The sequence below is a fragment of the Amia ocellicauda genome, chromosome 11 (genome assembly GCF_036373705.1).
Source record: "Amia ocellicauda isolate fAmiCal2 chromosome 11, fAmiCal2.hap1, whole genome shotgun sequence".
Lineage (NCBI taxonomy): Eukaryota > Metazoa > Chordata > Actinopteri > Amiiformes > Amiidae > Amia > Amia ocellicauda.
Genome location: NC_089860.1, coordinates 34,986,177 through 35,005,887, shown reverse-complemented (window position 1 = coordinate 35,005,887; position 19,711 = coordinate 34,986,177). Strand labels below are relative to the sequence as shown.

The 19,711-nt window shown below is 49.6% G+C and overlaps 1 protein-coding gene across 7 annotated transcripts in view; it reads left to right on the top strand.

Moving 5' to 3' along the window:
• The first annotated feature begins 4,958 nt into the window (after positions 1-4,958).
• Positions 4,959-19,711, top strand: part of epb41a (erythrocyte membrane protein band 4.1a) — a 76,904-nt gene continuing 62,151 nt past the window's right edge. For 6 of the 7 annotated variants that reach the window (XM_066717647.1, XM_066717646.1, XM_066717643.1 and 3 more), the window contains exons 1-2: positions 4,959-5,063; positions 8,687-8,792. In XM_066717647.1, the coding sequence (XP_066573744.1) occupies positions 8,690-8,792 (103 nt within the window). In that variant the 5' untranslated portion in view covers positions 4,959-5,063; positions 8,687-8,689. Of the gene's footprint in view, positions 5,064-8,686; positions 8,793-19,548; positions 19,699-19,711 lie in introns of those variants that run through there. The other variant, XM_066717644.1, reaches the window with a different exon arrangement.

The window sequence follows — 19,711 nt, the reverse complement described above, 5'->3', positions numbered from 1 at the left end:
CACTGGCTTGTTTTCGTGTTCAATCTGACGTGTGTGTGTGTGTGTGTGTGTGTGTGTGTGTGTGTGTTTGTGTGTGTGTGTGTGTGAAGGTTTGAGATTAACGCAGAATGGAGGGGTGGCCAGAGACTAGTTAGGTCATGTTTAAGTTGTTGTTTAAATTCTTCCCCTCAAAACACACATTAGATTCACTCTGTTATTTGCTACTGTTGGGCGGCGATAGCCTGAAAATCGCATGCTCACTGCAATGAATTCCCCTGGGAAACTCCTGAGCTTCAAACAAAATCTCCAGTGATTAATCAGGGAAAACAAGGAACCTAAATTAGAATTAATAAATATTTAAACTGCAAACTTTGTGTACATAATCTCTGGTCCAGTGGCGTTTTAATTAATGTCAGAAAAATGCGGATACTGCCAGATCCGCTTTCTCTCTGCAGTCAGTAGGAGAGTCTGTTGTTGCAGTTCATTAATAGTCTCTCGTTAAAAGAAACACGTTAACAGCTTTGATGATTTTGGAGTAATAATATCAGGTCATCCAATGGACAACTTAATTGCAACATTAATAATGACTGACAGATTTTATTAAAACCGAAAATAACTTAATTGTAGAAAACCAGGCCTTAACACTCTGCCATCTGGCTGGAAGGGAGAGGTAATTCTGTGTATTCATAGACTTGTCCACTCATGGAGACGGCTGGACACTGTCCTCTGGATTCTTCTGAAGCGGTCCGTACATTTCTTTCTGGTCTTGCTTAATACACGAAATCTAAATGGTTCCCCATAGACTAGCAGCAGTGTGTGATATAGAAGGATATATGGAATAACGCAAGAGATCAGCGAAGTTGTAAACTGTCCACTGCCCAGCTGTGATGTCTTACAGGTAGAAGGTGTGTTTAGACTGACCTCTGCTGGCGGGGAGTGGAAGTGCACAGAGGCCACAGAAGCCGGAGAGAAAAGCCTCCACACTTTTGCGAAGGGGTGAATCACATGTTTGCGCGGAGGCAGACAGAGTGCTTGACATGCCCGACACGATTGAGACCTAAAGAATGGACTCAAAGGGGTGACACTTGTAGAAATCAACTACACAGGCATACTCTGTGGCAGACAACATGTCCCACATGCCTAGAGGAATGCACAGGCACAGAGAAAAGGTCAATATGCAAATGTGTATTTATATAGATCTATGTATCATACATGTACCAGTGGTGAACACATACATACTAGAGTTATAATTCAGAAATAGCCAGGCTGAATCATAACAGGCTGGGTGTCAATTGTTTCACCTCTTCTGTTGACATTTAAATCAAAGGCTTTTTCCCAGATATGCTCACCAATTGTCCCTTGCAGTCGCGAGAAACAGAAAACGATAAAAGCGCTTAATCAGGGACAGTGGCTTGCAGTTTTTTGGGCGAGGGGACAGGGTTCCTCTGTGCTGAAGGAACACACTGCGCTGCCCCTGTGTGTGTCTCGCGTGCCGACAGCGCACTCCTTTCCTTATCTGTGCGCTGTGGCTTTGTGCACCTCTGTGCCTCTGGGGAAGCTAATCTACACTGGGTGTATCTCTCTGGTTCAAGCACCCTCTCCACAGCCCGATAACCCTCCCTGTCAGGCCCGAGGAGTCCCTCTGAGTGCAGCGGCCCACACTGCGGCTCTGACTCACAGCCTCGATTAATAACTTACTATAATGTCAGTCCACTTGAATACAAAGTGTCACCAAGTCCAAGATGCAGCTGCCAACCTGGCCCTGCCCGTCTGTCAGCAGAGAGGACAAGCTGTCTCCCTTTGACTCAAAAACATTTTTTAATTATGCATTTAATAAATTCAAAAACATGCTGCGGCCAGAGACCAAAACCTCATTTGCAGTGGGGCTGCGCAACACAGTCAGGAAAAACTTAGGCAATACAACACATAATAGACATGTACACAAAACATAAAAACACATAGTCAAGCATAACAAGAACAACTTGTCCATCCGCCCCTGGTGCCGCTGTCTCTCCAGCCCCCACCCCAGACCCCCAGGCTCTGTCCAGCCCAGAAAAGCCCCCAGTGGGCCAGTGGAGGGCCACTCAGGAGACTCTGGCCAGTTCCAGGTGTGTGGAGTCGAATGGGGAGGATGAGGATGATGAACCAAACCCTGTCTACATGTCCCTTGAACTCTGTCTGAGAGCCCTGACATCGTGTCCAACCCCACATGGAGCCACAATACACATCCACACATATATTAATAAAATAAACACAAACCACATCCGTGTGTGTATATAGAGACATGGTCCAGGCTCTGAACATTTCCTCTACTGAAGTCACTGCTGGATACAGACGGTGGGTGACAAGGCTATGTCTGAGGGAGGTGTCTGACTCCCACGCAAAAGTGTAGTGTTCCCCTCTCTTTTTTTATTCTTGTGCTAAAAAATAGAAGCTTTAAAATGCTTGCTTGTTTCTTAATTCTGTGTTTGCTGTTGTTTCTTTTCTCACGTGATGCACAGACAACAGAAAGAGAGGTGGATTATGGACAGAATCGACATGGGCCGGGACTCTCATATATTTTCATAGTTTTGTTACTTGTTTGTTGTTATTTTAGGGTTCAGTTTTATTCTTTTATGGTAACAGTCTTGAAATTAGATTCGTGAAAGGGGACTTTGGTGCTGCAGATATGGTAGGTATCGTCCACGCTCGGATCGAAGCAGAGAGAGACAGGACTGTGTGAAGCACAGTAGCTGCTCAACCCTGCGCTGTGCTGATAAGTGGTGATGGCCGGGGGAATTGCTCAGCTATTGGCGCGTGCTGTGAAATGATGCACATGTGGCATCACAAGCATCTGCTCAGTGGGAATAGCAGTGCCTTCGTCTCTGGGATCTCGACGGGAGGATCTGGCAGCCCGGAGATCCCAGTGCCGATTCGGTGCTGAGCTCCAGAGAGTCCAGTGATATTCAGGAGTAGTGACCCCAAGTTATCGGCCATTTCACTCTCTGTAGAAACCCAGACATGGAGAGACGCAGGAGACACGGCTAAGTCTAAGGCCCGGATGCCTCGAAATATGACTTATCAAAGACCATCTCTGGCTTTTCAGCACCTCTGGGCTTGACGTGCAACAGTTTCTAAGTCAGTGTCACTTCACTCCAGTGTTTCAGGGAACCCTCCTAAAGACACGAGTGCTCTTTTCCTGCAGGAATGGACAGTGACTGTGTGGTTATTAATAGAGAGGAGAGAGGAGGGTTCTGCTTATCCTGCAGAATGTTTTTTTTTCCCCTCCAGCCATTTTACAGAAAATCCTATAATATACACACACACACACACATATATGAGTGGAGCTGAATATATGCCATTAATTATTTCAATGAATCAATTGTCTTGCTGCTTTTTTTCCCTTGACACTTTGGCACAGTATCTTAATATCGCCACTGCAGTGAAATGCAGACTCTCCTGGAATAACCGTTGTCCATTAACATACTGGGTCGAGCACAACACAGCAGAGCCAAAAAGCGGTGCCCTCACACTGCACTACAGCTTTCTGAATGCAAATGACCATTTCCTTCAGTGATGCTGTGTGGAATAAGCTGGCCAGCGGGCCAGGCCATCCATTAATGCATTGCTTCCCCCCCCCCCAGTCAGATCAAGTAAGCTGCCAGTTCACTATTGGCCTCTTGTCCATCTCACACAAGCACAGAGGAAAGAAAACCTTCATTTTTGTGGTGCAGGTTCCTATTAATACACGCTTCATCTGCTTCCGAAGGCAGCATGTAACATGTGTGGGTGTACAGGGGTTTAAAATAGATCTGCGGGGCGCCGATTCAATTCCAGGCACTACACAGACGCTGCTGAAACTCTCCTGAAGGGAGGGCAGGGAAATCTGCATTTTATTTTTGTTGATTGACAGGGAGGGGTCTTCTCCAGCACGGAGACCCTCGAAAGCGTGATGGGATGGGGGAACACAGCACTGACACAACAACCTGTATGGGAAACTGGCATCAATGGGGGGTCGATATCTCATAGGGGAATCAATGCAGCTGTCAGAGGCACATATTCCAGCCTCCCACCCCTTCTCTCAGTCGCACAGCTCCTATTGTGGGGGGGTTTCTTTCCAGTGGGACTGGGGAGGGGAGCTTCCCTGCACTGCATTTCCACAAAGCAAACATTACCATGCATTTCACCTTCTCATATCGAGATGCGGGCGGGCAGGCCATCACAGCTGTACTTGACACAGATACCGAGTCATGCGGCACTGATGGGCCAGATGCATGTACATGTACATCCCTGCGTTTCTGTGCACTGGGTAATGTGCTGCAGCGATTGTGCCGCTGCTGCTTCTGCTGCAGTCTTTTATTTCTGTCATCGCGTCATGGTTTGTTTTCCGGGGGCTGTTTATTCCGCTCAGTGGTGTTTAAATGTGTTGCCATCTTCCCGAGCAGCACATGCGTGCACACGTCTGCAAGTACATTATTTCTACAGAGCAACACAAGGCTACTTATTATGATTAGCACTAATAGTAGTAGTAGTTGTTGCATTCTTAATAGCAGTTGTAGTGGCAACACTGATTAGTATTAGTAATAATAACAGGACAAGAAACAATCTGAGTTACTACATATTTATGCTACCAGGCGAGCAATTCTCCCTGCAGATCCTGCGTGACTTTTCCACGAAACAGGCATGCAATCCGGCGAGGCTGGGCAAGTGGCGTTACATCACGCCGGAGCCAAGGTTTGCAAATAAGGTGCTGACTGATGACTCAGTGGTCAAAGCATCCCAAACAGCCGCACACCTGCACGGCCACGACCAACACGCGTCCAGCCTCCCGGAAGAAAGCCGCAGCCTCCTCAACCGAACTGACAAGCACTCTCACCAATCACGGCCCTGCGATCGAGATCTCTCATCCAATCACCTGCGCACAGGGGCGGGGCGGTGTGTCCTGCCGCCTGATAGGCCGGCGGAGACCACGCCCCCGCAGTGACGCGCTGCGAGACAGCGGGCAGAGTCGGCGGCGCTGCGGGACTGAGGCCCCGCTCTTAAAGGGACACGTACATTAAACTGCAGGCTGCGGGAGCTGGGCACGGCGCGGAGCGGGCGAGCAGGTAAACAAGTGTGCGTGGCAGGGACGGCTCGTCCTGGGGCATGCCGGGGCTGTGCATGCGTTATCGGTGTGGGGGCTGTCTGTCCTCCGCAATGCTTGAACGGTGTGTGAAGTGTCGTTTGCATAGGTCTCTGCATAGGGGGGACGGCTCGGGTAAGGAAGCGCACTTTTTTCCTGGATCCCCCTTTTTCCGGCATCCGCGCACTGTGCCGCCTCTCCGCTGGCCCGTGCCCAAGGCTGTCCTGGGGGTGGGGGGTTCAAGTTGACTTCTGCTTGTTATTCGTGGTCACTGTTGCCCCCCGGAGCGCTGCGATGACGAGGCTCTCCAGGTACAGCACTCGTGGCGGGTGACCTTCCTGCTCACCTGCCGGGTTTCGTACCGTGCGATGCGGGAGACGGCAGTGCGTGCTTTGGGCGGGTGGATCTGACTGCACGCTGCTGCCGGTGCCGGTGCGCGGTGTTATATAATTATATATATGATGATGCCCAGGAGCTGCTGCCGGTGCTGCTGCAGAGATACCGAGGCAGGGCTGCTGCTGTCAGCTGTGCCACACCGCGCCTCCCGGCTCCGGCTCTATCAGTCGGCACTGCCTGTGCGGGGGATTTCCACTAGAGAGCTCCTGTAGTGCTAATTGTCTGCTTCCCCGCCCCATACACCTCGGTCTCATCCCGCACCTCCTCTCCAAGCATCAGGCTCTCCGACCCTTTCCACCCCCTCTCTCTTCTCTCTCTCTCTGCACTTCAGAAGTACAGGGGGCATGGTGGGAGGGTGTTCTTGCTTGGCACAGCTTTACCAAAGTATTGCAGAGGCTGCGCCCTCCCCCCCGTAGGAGTAACAGATTGCTCGAGTCTGCACCGCTTTCTCCATCATTCCCACTTCACAGAAACCTTGTGAACCCCCCCACCCCCCCACTTCACTGCAGTGAAGGCTGACATCAGAGCTCTTTGCGACGCTGGGCAGAATTTCTGAAGCTTGTGCTTAAAAATGAAACCGGATCTGTATTCCCTCCCCTCGCCGGCGCCAGAATTCGGTCCCTTTGCTTTTCGTGTTTCTCGTGGCGGGGAGCTTGTTAACCTCTGACATCCGTCCCGTTGTGGTTCGTTGCACCAGGGTGTGTGGAGCAATGCCTCCTGATTATGTGGCTGGCTGTTGCAGGGTTTAAGGGAGCTTGCACAATGGGTGGCACGGTTTCCAGATTACCTGCCGAAGTATGAACAACAGGAAACTCCCAAGGAAGCTCCCGGCCTACACCCTGGCGTGTGGGTGACTCGGTGTAGGGTGAGCAGGACATGACAAAGCACAACCCAGCCTTTTTAAGTGCAGAGGCCTGGAGATTCAGGACCTTTCATGCCAAAGATAGCACTCAACGGATGAAAGCAGGACTCAGACCTTGGATACGGTGATATTTCCGTTGAATGCTCACCACACAGCTGCCTGGGTTCTTCCACAGAAGCTGTGTGGATGAGGCACTTTCCACTCTCCTGGGCAGCAGCTCACGTGCGAATGAGAGTGATGAAGCAGAAAATCAAATCTATATAATAATATGTGAATCCAGCACCTGGAATTTGTTTACTCCGCTAAGGCCAGCGGCTGGCAAAACCTGCAAGGGCTCAAAGCGCTCCGTCACTGGAGCCCGGCGTCCTTTTCCACGGAGCTCGGGAGGTGAATGGCTCTGTCTGCCACAGCTAATCCACTGTCCTGTATCAAAGCAGCACAGATCCCTATCCGTCGGACATCCGCTGTGTTTATTGGGATGAGCTGAAACCAGAGAAGCTGAACAAATCGACATTATTGGGATGGTGGGGAGGGGGGAGTGTTTGTCTTCTGAAGGTCAGAATTTTCTTAGGACAAAACAAATCTGCTTGTTTTCTTTCTTTTTTTTAATCTGGACTCCCAAATGCACGTCCCCACTGGGGTCCCTAGAGAGACACTTCTCTGTGTCCTCCTCTGATGTGTGTTGTCAGGATCTCCCCCGCGAGGATGGCACAGAAAGTAAGCTCGAGTGACGGCTGAGGGAGAGACTCGGCTGCTCCCCCGCGCACTGCAGGGTAGAGGCCGCGTCACGGGGCTCTGGCACGCCCTCCTCTGTGCCGCCCAGACTGAGCAGCCCCAGACCAGTTCTGTGGCAAGTCCCAGCCTGTCGGCGGCGGAGAGTGGATTAGGATCACCTCTTGACCGTGTTGTAAGACTCTGCCTCCTCTCCTTGCGGAAGCTTTCTCCACAGTAATGACTCTGGAGCCACAGCTGTGTCATTTAATTGCCATCCTAAATCTCTGTGCCTGATGTCAGAAGTACAGCTCCATTAGTTCTTGGAAAAGCGAGTTTTTTTGGATGAGGGGAAATGTGTACAAATAAAACATGACACCTAATGACTTTTGGTCAAACTGTGAAGTCTTTGCTGTGTTGTAAAGCACACCTGCACCACAGCCTGGTCACATGCTGCAAATCCGCACGGCTCTGGTGAAAGTTAGAACTGTATCGGTGTTGCCCACATAGCTCCTCCACTTAACGTCTCAGCATTTTAGTTTAGGGGTTTATGAGCAATGACAGAGTGACACAAAAGACACAGGAAAGTTATAGAGAGCAAGGCACCAAGTTTCATTAAAACACAAATGATACAAAATCTTTCTTCAGAGATCACAAGATATTTGGAGTACTGTGGCATGAGAATTTAGTATCCATCTTTCCCCATCTGTGGTAGATGAGGGTTGTTCTGAAATGGCACTAGTTTACATACAGCATATTTGCAAGGACACTTTACCGGTTCCCAATGAACACTTGTATGTTATAAGACATGTCCGTGTCCGTGAAGCTATGGCAAGATTCAGGCAAGAAGCGACACACAAACGAGAGCAACGGGAAAGTGAAAATCACCTCCTCCTGTGTCACTCAGATGCTCTCGGTGAGACGGGGTCCATTAGTGGAATTTGCTTAAGTCTGGCGAGGAGATCAAGGAAAAAAAAAAGCGAAACCAGGCAGTTTTCTGGCATTGTTTATGAGGAAATGGACTTGGCTGTGCACCAGAAGCTTCCTGTAGAGTCGCCTCCTGAATAAAATATCAATTAGAAGTTCAATCCATACTCGGAGGGGAAGCAAAGCACAGCAAAGCGCTACACCGAGCAAAACTGTGTCTGCCCAGCACTCGCCTTTATTCTCTGTATAATAGCATCGCGTTATTGACCAACAGCCTTAACTGTCCTTTGTGTTCCTCTCGCCGTGAAGCCAGAGGAGAGAAGAAAAGGTTTTCCAAGGGCTGCATAGAAACACTAGAGTCAAGTTTAGAAAGCAGGATGCAGTTACATCTGTATAACACCGTATTTATTAGCTCTAGAAATCCCTTTAGTGTGTTTTTTTTGTTTCTTTTTTTGCTTGCCTCAAACAAGACTTAATCAAACTTCATCACTCGCAGTGTAGATGCCCTGGCAGGTGGGTTGTGATCTGAAAATGGATGAGAAGAAGTGATTAAACCTCGACCGCAGTGTCAAAACAAATGTCTTCTGCTGCTGCAGTTGTAGAGGCTCTACAAACACTTTATATTTTTAGCTGTTCTATTTTGGGTACAGACATTAGTTTTGAAATCGCTGTTTTGTCCTCTTTGACGTCTTTTTCTTTTCACTCTGCAGTTGATGGTGAAGTTAAACACATCCTTGCGAATCTCACACTCTTCTTCCATCGCTGCAGAAGGGGAATATCTTTTGTCTTTGTATTTCAGGAGGCAAAGGATTAAAGGTGGGTGAATATGGCCTGAGTTCTCTGTCTTTATCCCCTTTGAACTGGACTTGTCTGAAAAGCCCTTACAGTGAGACACTCAAACATTCACCCTTTGAAATGTGAAAAAGTTAAAAAATAAACACAGTGTAAGATGCTTTGACACAGCCACCTGCAAATCAGACTGAAAATGACTTCCAATCTTCAGATTGATTTCAGACAGGCGTGTTTGGCGGAACTGCATGTTGAAATATAACCCCGATCGGATAGAAATCAAGGTGTTCAGCTCGAAACTCATCCGTCTGTGTTTTGCTGACTATGATGTCTCTCCTTCTCTCCCCCATGCCCGGCACTGTCCTGTCCGCTGCGCTCCTGTCCCCTGCGTTGGTGAGTACATGATCTTTTCAAGCAGGGGGGGGGGGGCATCTGGTGTTTTTGGAGCGAGCGCTCAGGCGAGTGGCTGGCGACGGGATTGGGAGCGATGCCTGGCACGAGAGGAGGAGAGGAGCGCTGCCTCCTAAATTCCACCTGTGTTTGTGTTTTTAATTGGCTGAGGAGCAGGGTTTCTGTGGGCCGGTCCAGGATGGGCTGAACTGGGGCATCACTCCAACATCTGGGTGGTGCAGGAGTGATGTTTGTCCTATACATCCCTGTCTAAACCCCGGTGTGAGAGAGTACTGCGACTGAACTCCCCCGGCCGGCTCCAGAGATGGTTTAGCGCTGCAGCACAGGCCTGAGTGCCTTAACGATAATTGAATGTTATTTACATCCTGGCAAGCGGTCAGAACAGTATTTTCTTGGGTTACAAAATGGAATTGAACGAATGCTTCCAGAATCCAAAGAGCAGCTCTGTCTCCGGGTGTCTCTCGGCCTGTCTGACGCGCTCAGATTGTGTTCGTTTCTGGGGCGGATGTCGTCCACGTTCTTAAATGCACAGAATTGAGTTGGCACATTGTGCTGGAGCTCGAAGGTAACTGTCATCGGATTTGTCAGAGACCGTGTTGACATCCTGGTAAATAAGTCATAGTTATAAGACTTGGTTTAGCTGGGTTTAAACCAAAATCAACACATCCAACACATGAAGTATCCAAATCCGAAGTTGTTAAATGAATACGGTATTAACCACAACTCTTTAAAGTGGTCATCCGCCTTAGAAGCAGTCGTGACGTCTCCCCCCACTGTCGTGACCAACACAGAAAGCACCCTTTGCACGCGTCTCCTCACCCCGCTGTGTGTACAGTCACCGTATTTCGCTGCTTCTTGCCTTTTTCTTCCACTTCAGCCGACTTCACCAAGCATGCGCACGCTTTCCAATGAACCTTTCAGACTCGGACTAAGCGGCACAGCATTTCGAAATCTGATAGTGTGGCATTTGCAGGGCTGGTGATGAATTATGGGTTGTGTGTTTTTAGGCTAAATGCTCAGCCTGGAACATATTTGTCTCCATTTTCCCCTCAGAGCCATAGAATGCTGTTCTTACTGGTAATTAAAGCCGGACTGTATAACGGACACATTTTTGCAGCCCTCAGCGCTTCCCGGTGTCTCGGGATACACGGCGGGAACAGACATTCGAGATCCGTCATCCTACACATCAGTCACGTGATTGGCTATTCGTTTACATTTTTTTTTTTTTTTTTTGTCTCATTAGTCTTAACCACGACAAGCTGCTGCCCCGATTGCTTACGCCCCAGATCTGAGGAAACGTAAAGTGCGGTCGAGTGCCAGTCGAGTGTTGGCAGCACTGAGTCAGCTAATGTTCTTTGTTGCCAACCAAAGTTTTTGTTTGGTTTGCGAGGAACTGCATCTCTCCGCCCCCACCGTTATCCGCAGAAAAACATCGAATCGTTCTGGTTCAGCGGCTGCCAACGACGGGGGAGTTGATGAGTCGACCTCTTTGTTGCCAGCCGTGACTCCTGCCACTGGATTTGCATATTTGGCTCATCCCGAAAGGTCGTGGGGAGGTCGTGACTGCATCCCCCAGTATTAAGGGAGAGGGTTGGGGGAGTCAGTTTAACACCAGCTCCTCTTTGGCCGGCCCTGCGAGTGGCCTGCTGGGTTACTGATGCACAGTCTCGTTCCATGTTTCGTTTTTTTTCTTGCTTTGGTTGTCTCTGATCACAGCGTGTATCCTAGTGTGATGCGTTTCATTCTCTGTTTTGTAGTCATTGTACTGGGCGGGGTGAGTCTCCCCCCTCGGCGTTAATTGGACTGTCGGCTTCACCTCTGTAGGAGGGTGTGATGGCTCATGGGCTGGAGAGAAGTGTGTGAGATGGCCGTGTGAACTGTGCTGAGCCGGTGTGTGTGAGTGAGCGGGGAATGGAAGAGTGTGGAGCCGAGGGACCGTCCAGTGACGTCCGCCCCGAGGGGGTCAGGTGACCGGTGACGCCGCGGCCTAATTGCGCTGACGGCCTGCCCCGAGGTGACTGTCGCTGCGTGTTACATGAACATGCTTACAGTGAGCGTGTTTACGACATGGGTGATTGGCATGTTTGGCCTCTGTGCCACTTGCTGCCGGGGCGAGTCGCTCTGCCAGTGACCCGGGAGTAAGTGCTAATGTCGGAATCACTTCTCCCAGACCTTTCAAACCGAATCGGGTGGCATGGGTTGGTACAGTTAGCGCTGCACTCTGCCAGCTGTGAGGGGAGATGGGTGGTGGTATGGGCAGAGTAAAGACAATTGTGCCCCCCCAGCACTGCTTTCTTACCCCGTCTCTAGTCTGTGATACACGAGGAATTGCTGCCGCTACCCGATGCTCTGGAAGCAGATGGCATGTTGGCTGTGGCGCTGGGCTGGTCTGTGGGTTAAGCTGGTGCCCCCAAGAGCCTGCGCGTTTCTTCCAGTCCAGATACAGTTGCACCAACCCCCCCCCCGGAACAGGTCAGCACATCCACACAAGTGAGCAGCGCTGCCAGTGTGGGCTGTGGAGGGAGAGCAGGATGGGCACACAAACTCTCTTTCTCTCTGGTTCCTCCCCCATGTGAGCGGTGAACCTGGAGATTTGTGAAAGTGGCCTTTTTGGTGGCTACAGCGAGGCCTAGCGCTCCAGGGAATGCCAGTGTTGTGGGTGGTTGCGTTTTCATTTTCTTTCAGCCTCTGGTTTTATTTTCCATTCCAGAGACCGCTTGACTCGCGGTTCTTGCCAACACGTATGTGATGTCGGGGGCAGTAATAGCCGGCTCACGAGGAATTATCGGAGATTAGAGAGACCGCTTTAAAACGGGCCACAGATGAGGGCTTTCGGGCCCGAAATCAGATCGGGAATTAATCTCCCGTCATTTCTCCATCTTAACTACCCTTCTGTAGCCAGGCCTGCTTTCTCTTCCTTGTTCACCCTCGGTGTTGGGGGGTAAAGGTGAGCGGGGCAGTCTGTGTGCCGCTGCTTATTCACAGATATACCCGTGTGTCTTCAACACGGTGAGCGCTCTTCAGATTTCTGTGTACTCTTTGTATACCATTAATAATGTTCGTACTCGTTCTACTTCTACCACTAATTATAATCACAATCATAAGAGTTATTATTAGCCTTTTGTTTTTGTAAATGTTTTTCACGTGCTCCTCCCACAATGGCACACACAGCTGCAGCTCATGAAGATGGCAAACACATTTCTCAGACCCTGAGCAGGAATAAACCGCCTCGGGAAAACAAAACAACAGCAATCATTATCATTATAATTCCATATCGAATATTGTTTATAATTATTTCATATTGTTTCATAACAGATATCCTGAAGTCTTTAAAAAAGCAAAAAAACAGTGAAAGATAATTTCAGAAAAACACGTTACTGATGCATCTGTAGTGCGCTCTGTCTCTGGAGGCCCGAGAGAGAGTTGTGAGTTCTCTGGCTGTGCTCCGGGGGGGCGGCTGCTGTACGGCACCGTGTTGGTCTTTATCTCGCCGCCGCATACGGGGCCCCTCGGCACATCACTGCCCCGCAGCAGGGCGGGTCTCCAAAGGAATCCCCCCCGCCCTCCCCAACGCACCGCACAGCTCCCCAGCTAACACCCCCCCCGCGCTGACGCTCACGGCAGAGAAACGGTTGTAACTTCAGAGGCCATGAACCCGTGTCAAGCTTCGGTGTTTCTGTGACGTATTTGGGGTCCCTGTGAGAGATAAGCCCTTTCTGCCTGCGTTGTGAATTGTGAATTCGATACATGTGCAGACGTGACCTCAGCATGAGAGGAAGTGCCCCCCCCACCCACAACCACCAAAAAATAAGACTTAAAGATTGATTCAGATTCAGTTCAGTATTCAGTATCTCTCTATACAGGACCGTTACACTGACCTTAATTACACTCCACTATTTCTCACAATATTAGATCACACTCTTAAAATAAATTATATTTGGCGACGTGTGAAAGCTGATATGCATGCGATCTGCGAGATGAGATGTGTTGGCCGCTGCATGAGCTGTGTTGTGTTGTGACAAGATTATCAGCAGAATCGCACATTTTCTTTGCTTCAAAAGTGTTTGGCTTCTCAGCAATATTCAGATCAGACCCCCCCCCAAAAAACACTCCTGGCTCTGTCTGGCTTTTGCATTTGGAATTTGGAAAACTGAGCTTTTTTTAACTAGACTGTAGAGTATAGAGCACTTTCACACCTTTATTTGGCTGTAGATGCAGGAAAATTGTAGTTCTGCAAACCTGGAGTCGCTCTTTTCCTGTTGCCCACCGGGTGGCAGCAAAGAGTTGTTAATCTGTGGCCGGCGAACAGGTGGCCGTGGCCGGGGGATTAACCGGGACGAGATACGCAAACAGTCGACAGTGCAGCCGCCTGATAAACACTGCAGTCTGATAGGACTGACAGGAAAGAGGTGGCTTACTGTCCTCACTACTGGACAGAGAGCAAGTCCATTGGATTCAGTGGTCTCTACTGTACAAACAAAGAAAAACATTCTTCCCCCCACATTGGTGACCATCTGCAGATCCAGACAACGAAGATGAGAGAACGCACCGGTCAGGGTGGAAGGTCATCAGGAAAGAACCCTGCCCTGTGACCTTTGCCCTGTGGTGACCTGTGCAGCACCTGACCCGAGTACCGCACTGTGATTGGCCCTCTGCTCTCCAGGGTACTCCAGACCGTGTGTGGTGAACAGTCGGTCTGCACGGTGCCTCTTCACATCGCCACACAGACTCAAATTCCCCTCGAGCCAAGAGAGTCCTGACTGTCCTTGAATAACCCCCGCCTTCATTCGAGAAGGAAACGCACTCTATAATACAGCTACTGATTCCGGGGCCAGTGAGATCCTCAAATGTGCCAAACGATAACGGGTCTTTGTTCTTCTTTTCTCTCTCTGAGGAGCAGTTTGACTATACTGTACATCAGCATACGGCTCCATAGCATTCATAGATTAGAGTCAAGGCTAATAGTCTTGCGTCGTTAATTTAGGTCCAGATTAAATCAAACCTTTGAACCACCTGCTCATAGAAAACTGTACACCTTTGCTCAGTGGCAGGGGGAGAGAGAGAGGAAGGGAGGGAGCGAGAGAGAGAGATCTGAAGAGGCTCCAATAGTAAAGATAGGGCTGTTCAAGTCATACTGTTAGTCATTTGCACTGACGGCGGGGAGATTCCCTCTCCAACGCAGAGCTGCGCGGCTGTGACTGCGATCCCCGCCGCTGCGGCTGCCCAGATTATGAAACGCGTTTCAGAGAGAGCGTCACGGCGCGGCACAGAAAGTAGAACACGGGAACCCAAAATAAACGCAGCATCATAAATTGTTTATTTCGTAATTGCGTCTATAAATATTTATTATATCCCTCAGGATGCTGTGGGGATTGGAGCAGGAGGACTTGTGCTAAGTGTGGAGCTGCAGCCTTCTGGATTACATTTATAAATCTGTGGATAAAAGAACAGTTACCCCTTCACCACGGCAGTGCTATAAACTAAACTCCCGGTGATTTCCAGTGTGTAAATGCCAGCTGATGATAAACTAGACTCCGTCCACTCTGTCCTGGGTGGTCTCTGTGACATGCGCTCCCTAAAGCCATCAGTTCTTGATCCGGTGTGCCGTTCGGCGTCCGTCAGACAGGCAGGCAAATACCCGTCTACATCTTCACTAGCTTGCCCTGGCTTCCCCGTGCTCTCCTCACCCTCCCTCGCTGCCGCAGTCGCACACACGGCTGAACCAGAGATCTCGAGGCCACGACAACGCCGTGATCTGGCCCCAGTGGGAGCCTCCTTCCAACTTCACAATCTCAGCCCTTATCCTAAACCGCCGGCGACTGGTCCTCCTCGGACATAGGATCGGCGTCCTTGAGGTCCTGGGCAGTGCCGTCACAGCCACGGCCAGTTCCCAGCATGCACTCGCTTCATCCCACGGAAGGAGCGTCTGACGTCCGCTGAAGGAGGCGGCCCTCGTTCCCCTCCTCTGCTCCACTCAACGCTTACACTTCACTCTAATTCTATTATGACTCTCACATTAATGTGGAGGCATCTGAGTCTAATCTGCTCAGCGCCCGCATGGCTGACCCATGTGGCAGCTTAGAGAGCCGCTCCTCTCCGAGCCGCTTCCCCCGGTCTCCTCCCGACGGGCCTCCCACACAGCCAGGCTACTGCCGGCCGAGGGCCACGAGTCCCCCTCCTGTTGAGAGGGTATCCTCCGGTCTTCATGATCGCCGCTTGCTGTTCTCCTGTAATGCCTCTTCCTTGGAACCAATTGATCAATCAGTCGGTTTAAAGCAAAGAAAGGCCGTCTTACCACGATAAAGGTTGTGTCAGACTCAAGCATGTACAATAAGTATTCATTATAGGTTTTCACATATTTGTAATCTATTTAGAATACAGTATAAATAAATAAACGTGTGAGTTTTAATACGGAGCAGCTGAGGAGTAGGCAGTAACCATTCACACGCATGCACATAAAATAAGGTTTCAAATGTAGCCAATAGCACGGTGTTCAGGGGTCTCCAGGTGGCGGCCTGTCATTGGTCGGTGGGAGGGGGCAGGGCGGGAGCTCGGGCACCTGCAGGGTCCAGGTGTTCGCCGATCGGTCTGCTGCCTGTCCTCCCGGCGGGGCGAAGGAGGGACTGGAGGCCGTCCGGGACAGCGAGCGTGTGGGGGGTCACGCCAATCCCTCCAAACTGAGGAGAAGGGGGGATGAATGGAGATAAATAAGGAATACAAATCTAAATAAATAAAACCCCAAAAGAAGATGTAGTTGGTACTTTCTGTATAGATGTTTTGAGCAGCATAACAAGGTGTTTATTCCGTCTGAAATAAAGGCAGGCTCTGATCTCTGCTCCTTTGTCTATTAAAACAGAACTAAGTTAAGTCCGATATATAAAGACCCAATTTGATTAATTTAAAAACTGTTATTTATTTGATGTTCTGCGTGAAGCATTTATCAAACTCTTTGGAGGTAACTGCATGTTCAGGATCATTTCAAAAAGGAGTTCACGTATAAGGGCCCTAATAAAACAAACGAGAGAGAAAAGAAAACCCTGCGTTCACAACAGCAGTGATTTATGTCAGCCTGCACAGGGAATTGGAGGCGAAAGATGGAAGACGCGAGAAACAGGAGCCCTGTGCTCAGCTGGCGCGCAGACCCGCAGGAAAACAGACCGACACCGAGAGCGAGGGAGAGGGGGAGGCGGCTCCGGTGTCTGTGCCCCTCTGTCACTCCCGGGACGCTGCGTCTGCGAGGTGCAGCCTATTAATTTCACTGGGGCTGCGGCTGAACACCTGCTCCCGGCGTTGGAGCGTGGCGCTGTCTCTCCGCACTCAGCTGCCTGGTTAACTGGCTGCCAGGACAGGGGCGCTCCAACTCCCCCGGCGCCGGGGCTCCCTCTGCCACACAGACACGCTCTCCCCCGCCGGCCCGCCTGTCTGCCAGGAGCTGCCGGCTTGTTTTTGTTCTCGTGTGTCTGTTTTCTCCCCTGAACGGCCGGCTCCGGTTAGGAAACCCCGTCTCGGATGCTGGGCTGATGGAAACGTCGGGGCTCTTTTGTTTTGCGTTTTGCTTCGTATTCCCCTGACCTTTCGTTTTCAGGTGTCTGTCTGGTTGCTTTTAAACATATATATTTGTATATCCTCCCCTCTCCTCCACCAGACAGAATATGATTCTGGCGTCCACTTCTTAGCTTCTGTATGTGCGAGGGTTTTGGTTTAGACTTATCTAGAGTAAATGACTCTTGATGTATTTAGTGTTAATGTGGTTTGAGTTGTACAGTCATTATTTATGTTTTTACACATCTATTAATTGAACACACATGCAAAATGAATTGGTAAAACATGCGTATATTCTTGAAGAATTGTGACAAAACTGCGTGTCTCTGTGGGTTTGCCCCGTGTTGTGAAGAGGCATGTTCTGTACCCAGGCTGTGTTAACTTGATCACAAGAGACGCGCTTTGCTTAATTAGCTGTACATCCATGATGGGAAAATGAAGATGGTATTACAAAAACCATAGTATGAAAGAAAAAACAGGGGACTCGCACGGGAGCGTTTTTCAAAATACAGATTTGTTTATAAAAGTATGAATGAAAACTGTGCATTAAAGAAAAAAACCTCCTGAGCAAGACGTGAAGCTCAAATGGGTCCGGACAGCTTCGCAAGGCACCACTGCGCCGTATTGACTGATGCGTGTTTAATATCCGCCCGCGTTGAGGGGAGAGACGGCTGGGATGATCCCAACTGAACCCAGAGCATTAGACTTTCAAATGGACGCTCTCCAGAGGAATGGCTGGCTTTAATGTGCCAATTACGGCCCCGCTGGCCCCTGGGGAGCCGCGTCTCGGGCTGTTCGGGCCTCCTAGCCCGGCTGGCTCTCTCTGGCCCTTCACTTTGTCTCATGTCACAAGCAGTCTCTCCTTAAATTATTGATGGATGCATCTCGCCGATCAGCACAGGAGGGGAGAGCATTGTTAACGAGAGACTGCTGCTTATTTTTTTAATTCATTCATTTAACTCCTTAGGCCCCCTAAGGAGTCCTGCATTTTCTGTTTTCTTAAATAAAAATGCCCTTAATTCAAGCTGGATTTGTTTTTGTTTCAAAATCAGTGATTTCAAAAATATATAAAAGCAGTCTAATGATCGATACTAATTCTCACGGCGAAATAAATAAAAAGGACTTCATCCGTCTCAAAAAGATGATGTCACACAATATATGAACTGGTTTGTGTTTCGTCCGAAGGAACGCAGGTGTCGAGTGATTATTCAATTCCCTGAACGCCAGCCCCCCTACGCCCACCTGCACCCCCCGCCCGAGGCTGCGGCTCCAGTCTGTTCCTTTTGCAGAGGATGTTATTTATTATTGATCAAAGTTTTCCTGATGGACGCTTGGGGGGTTGGGGGGCACACCGAGGGTTTTCCTGCCAGAATATGTTCAGAGATTGAATCCTAGACACACGATTAGTGTGTGAGAGAGAAAGAGCGTCTGCCTGTTGTCTGTGGAGACTGTCTTGCTTGTGTTTCCAGTCGAGATTTTGAACTCTAGTCACCATCTCTACTAATATCCTGGTTATTGGGGCGGGTAGTTAATCAACACCAATTCTATTCGCCAGGCATGTCTGTACGAGACACAAACTATATCCCCCTAGATGAAAATCAGCCTTTGTGCCAAAGACGCGCCATTTCTCTTCTCCCGTGTGTGTTATCTATGGCGGGAATCTGTGATGGAAAGAGAATAAACCGCGGTAGAACCCTGATCGCTGATATTGATCTACACGCCTGTCCTAGCCTGGACTTAGGGGCATTGTTTTCAGCATGTTGATCTTTGGTAATAAGATACTTACCAGACACCCAAACTATATTGGTCCACCACAGACCCAACTGCAGACTTGGCCTGTGTCCAGCTGCTGGCATTGGACCGGTGTCTTTTTACACCTAGGGCCGTAATTGGGCCAAATGCAGCCACCATCTTGCAGGCATATGAAGCATATTCGGTCCACGTATGGTCCATATTCTGGGACGCACGGGCTACAGCTGATCCTGTCACTGGTCCAAATGTGTCACAATGTGATCGGGTCCAAAGCTGAGTCCTTGTCAGTAGGTCGAATCACATCAGCTTCCATTAATGCTAAGCAAAACATGTTTCTTATTATATTAAAAGGACACATTATGTTGCATGCCTCTACAGCTGTACAGGACTCTCGCTGATACTATCCCAGATTTCCGCACTGCTGAACGCCTGTGCTTCCTATAGCTCTGCAATATAGATGATGTGGAGGAGGAACATGGCCAGGAGCGCGGATGGCGCACATGTAAAATTCATGAGTGGTGTGCAAAGTGCTCTGACTGCTCCTGTCTGTTGTATGCTTGGCTGCCATTCCATTACTGAAAGTGAAACTGGATTAAAAACCACAAGACCTGGGGGGGGATTCAGCAGATTGACATGTTTAAACACATCCTATTAATAACCTGTGACGCGTTAGTATTGGTATTGTTATGAATTAGTATGATAGGATAGCAGTGCCACTTTAAATATATACATGACATTTATCTCAGGGAAGGGTGCAGTTGAGCTCGATAGGGTTGGCTCAGACACTGCAACACAGTAGAAAAGACCTGTTCGTTTTGACAATTTAAACGCAACTCAATCCAGGTATACAAAGAGATATTTTGGCGGCAAAGTCCTGCAGGTATCGGGACACCTTTCGCGGGAAACAGCCCCGACTCGCAGCGGCTACCTTGGCGCGTTCCATTGTACACCCGCCCCCTCTCCTGTGATTGGCCGAGAGCCGAGTTCGGAGCCTCCCCATTGGCCCGTTCTAGAAACAAAGTTGCTTCTTTGCATAGGGAGCCCCGCCCCTTTACTAGAATCATGAAACGCCAGTAAAAAAAAAAAAGGAAAGGGCAGCGCCGCACACGTGTGTTGTGTGATCAGTGATCAGTGATCGCAGCCCTGGCGTGTGGATGGACTGCCGGCCTCTGACACGGCCCCCACTCAGGATTTATCTTCCCCACAGCCCGGCTGCAGATTCGCGACGGTGAGTGACAATG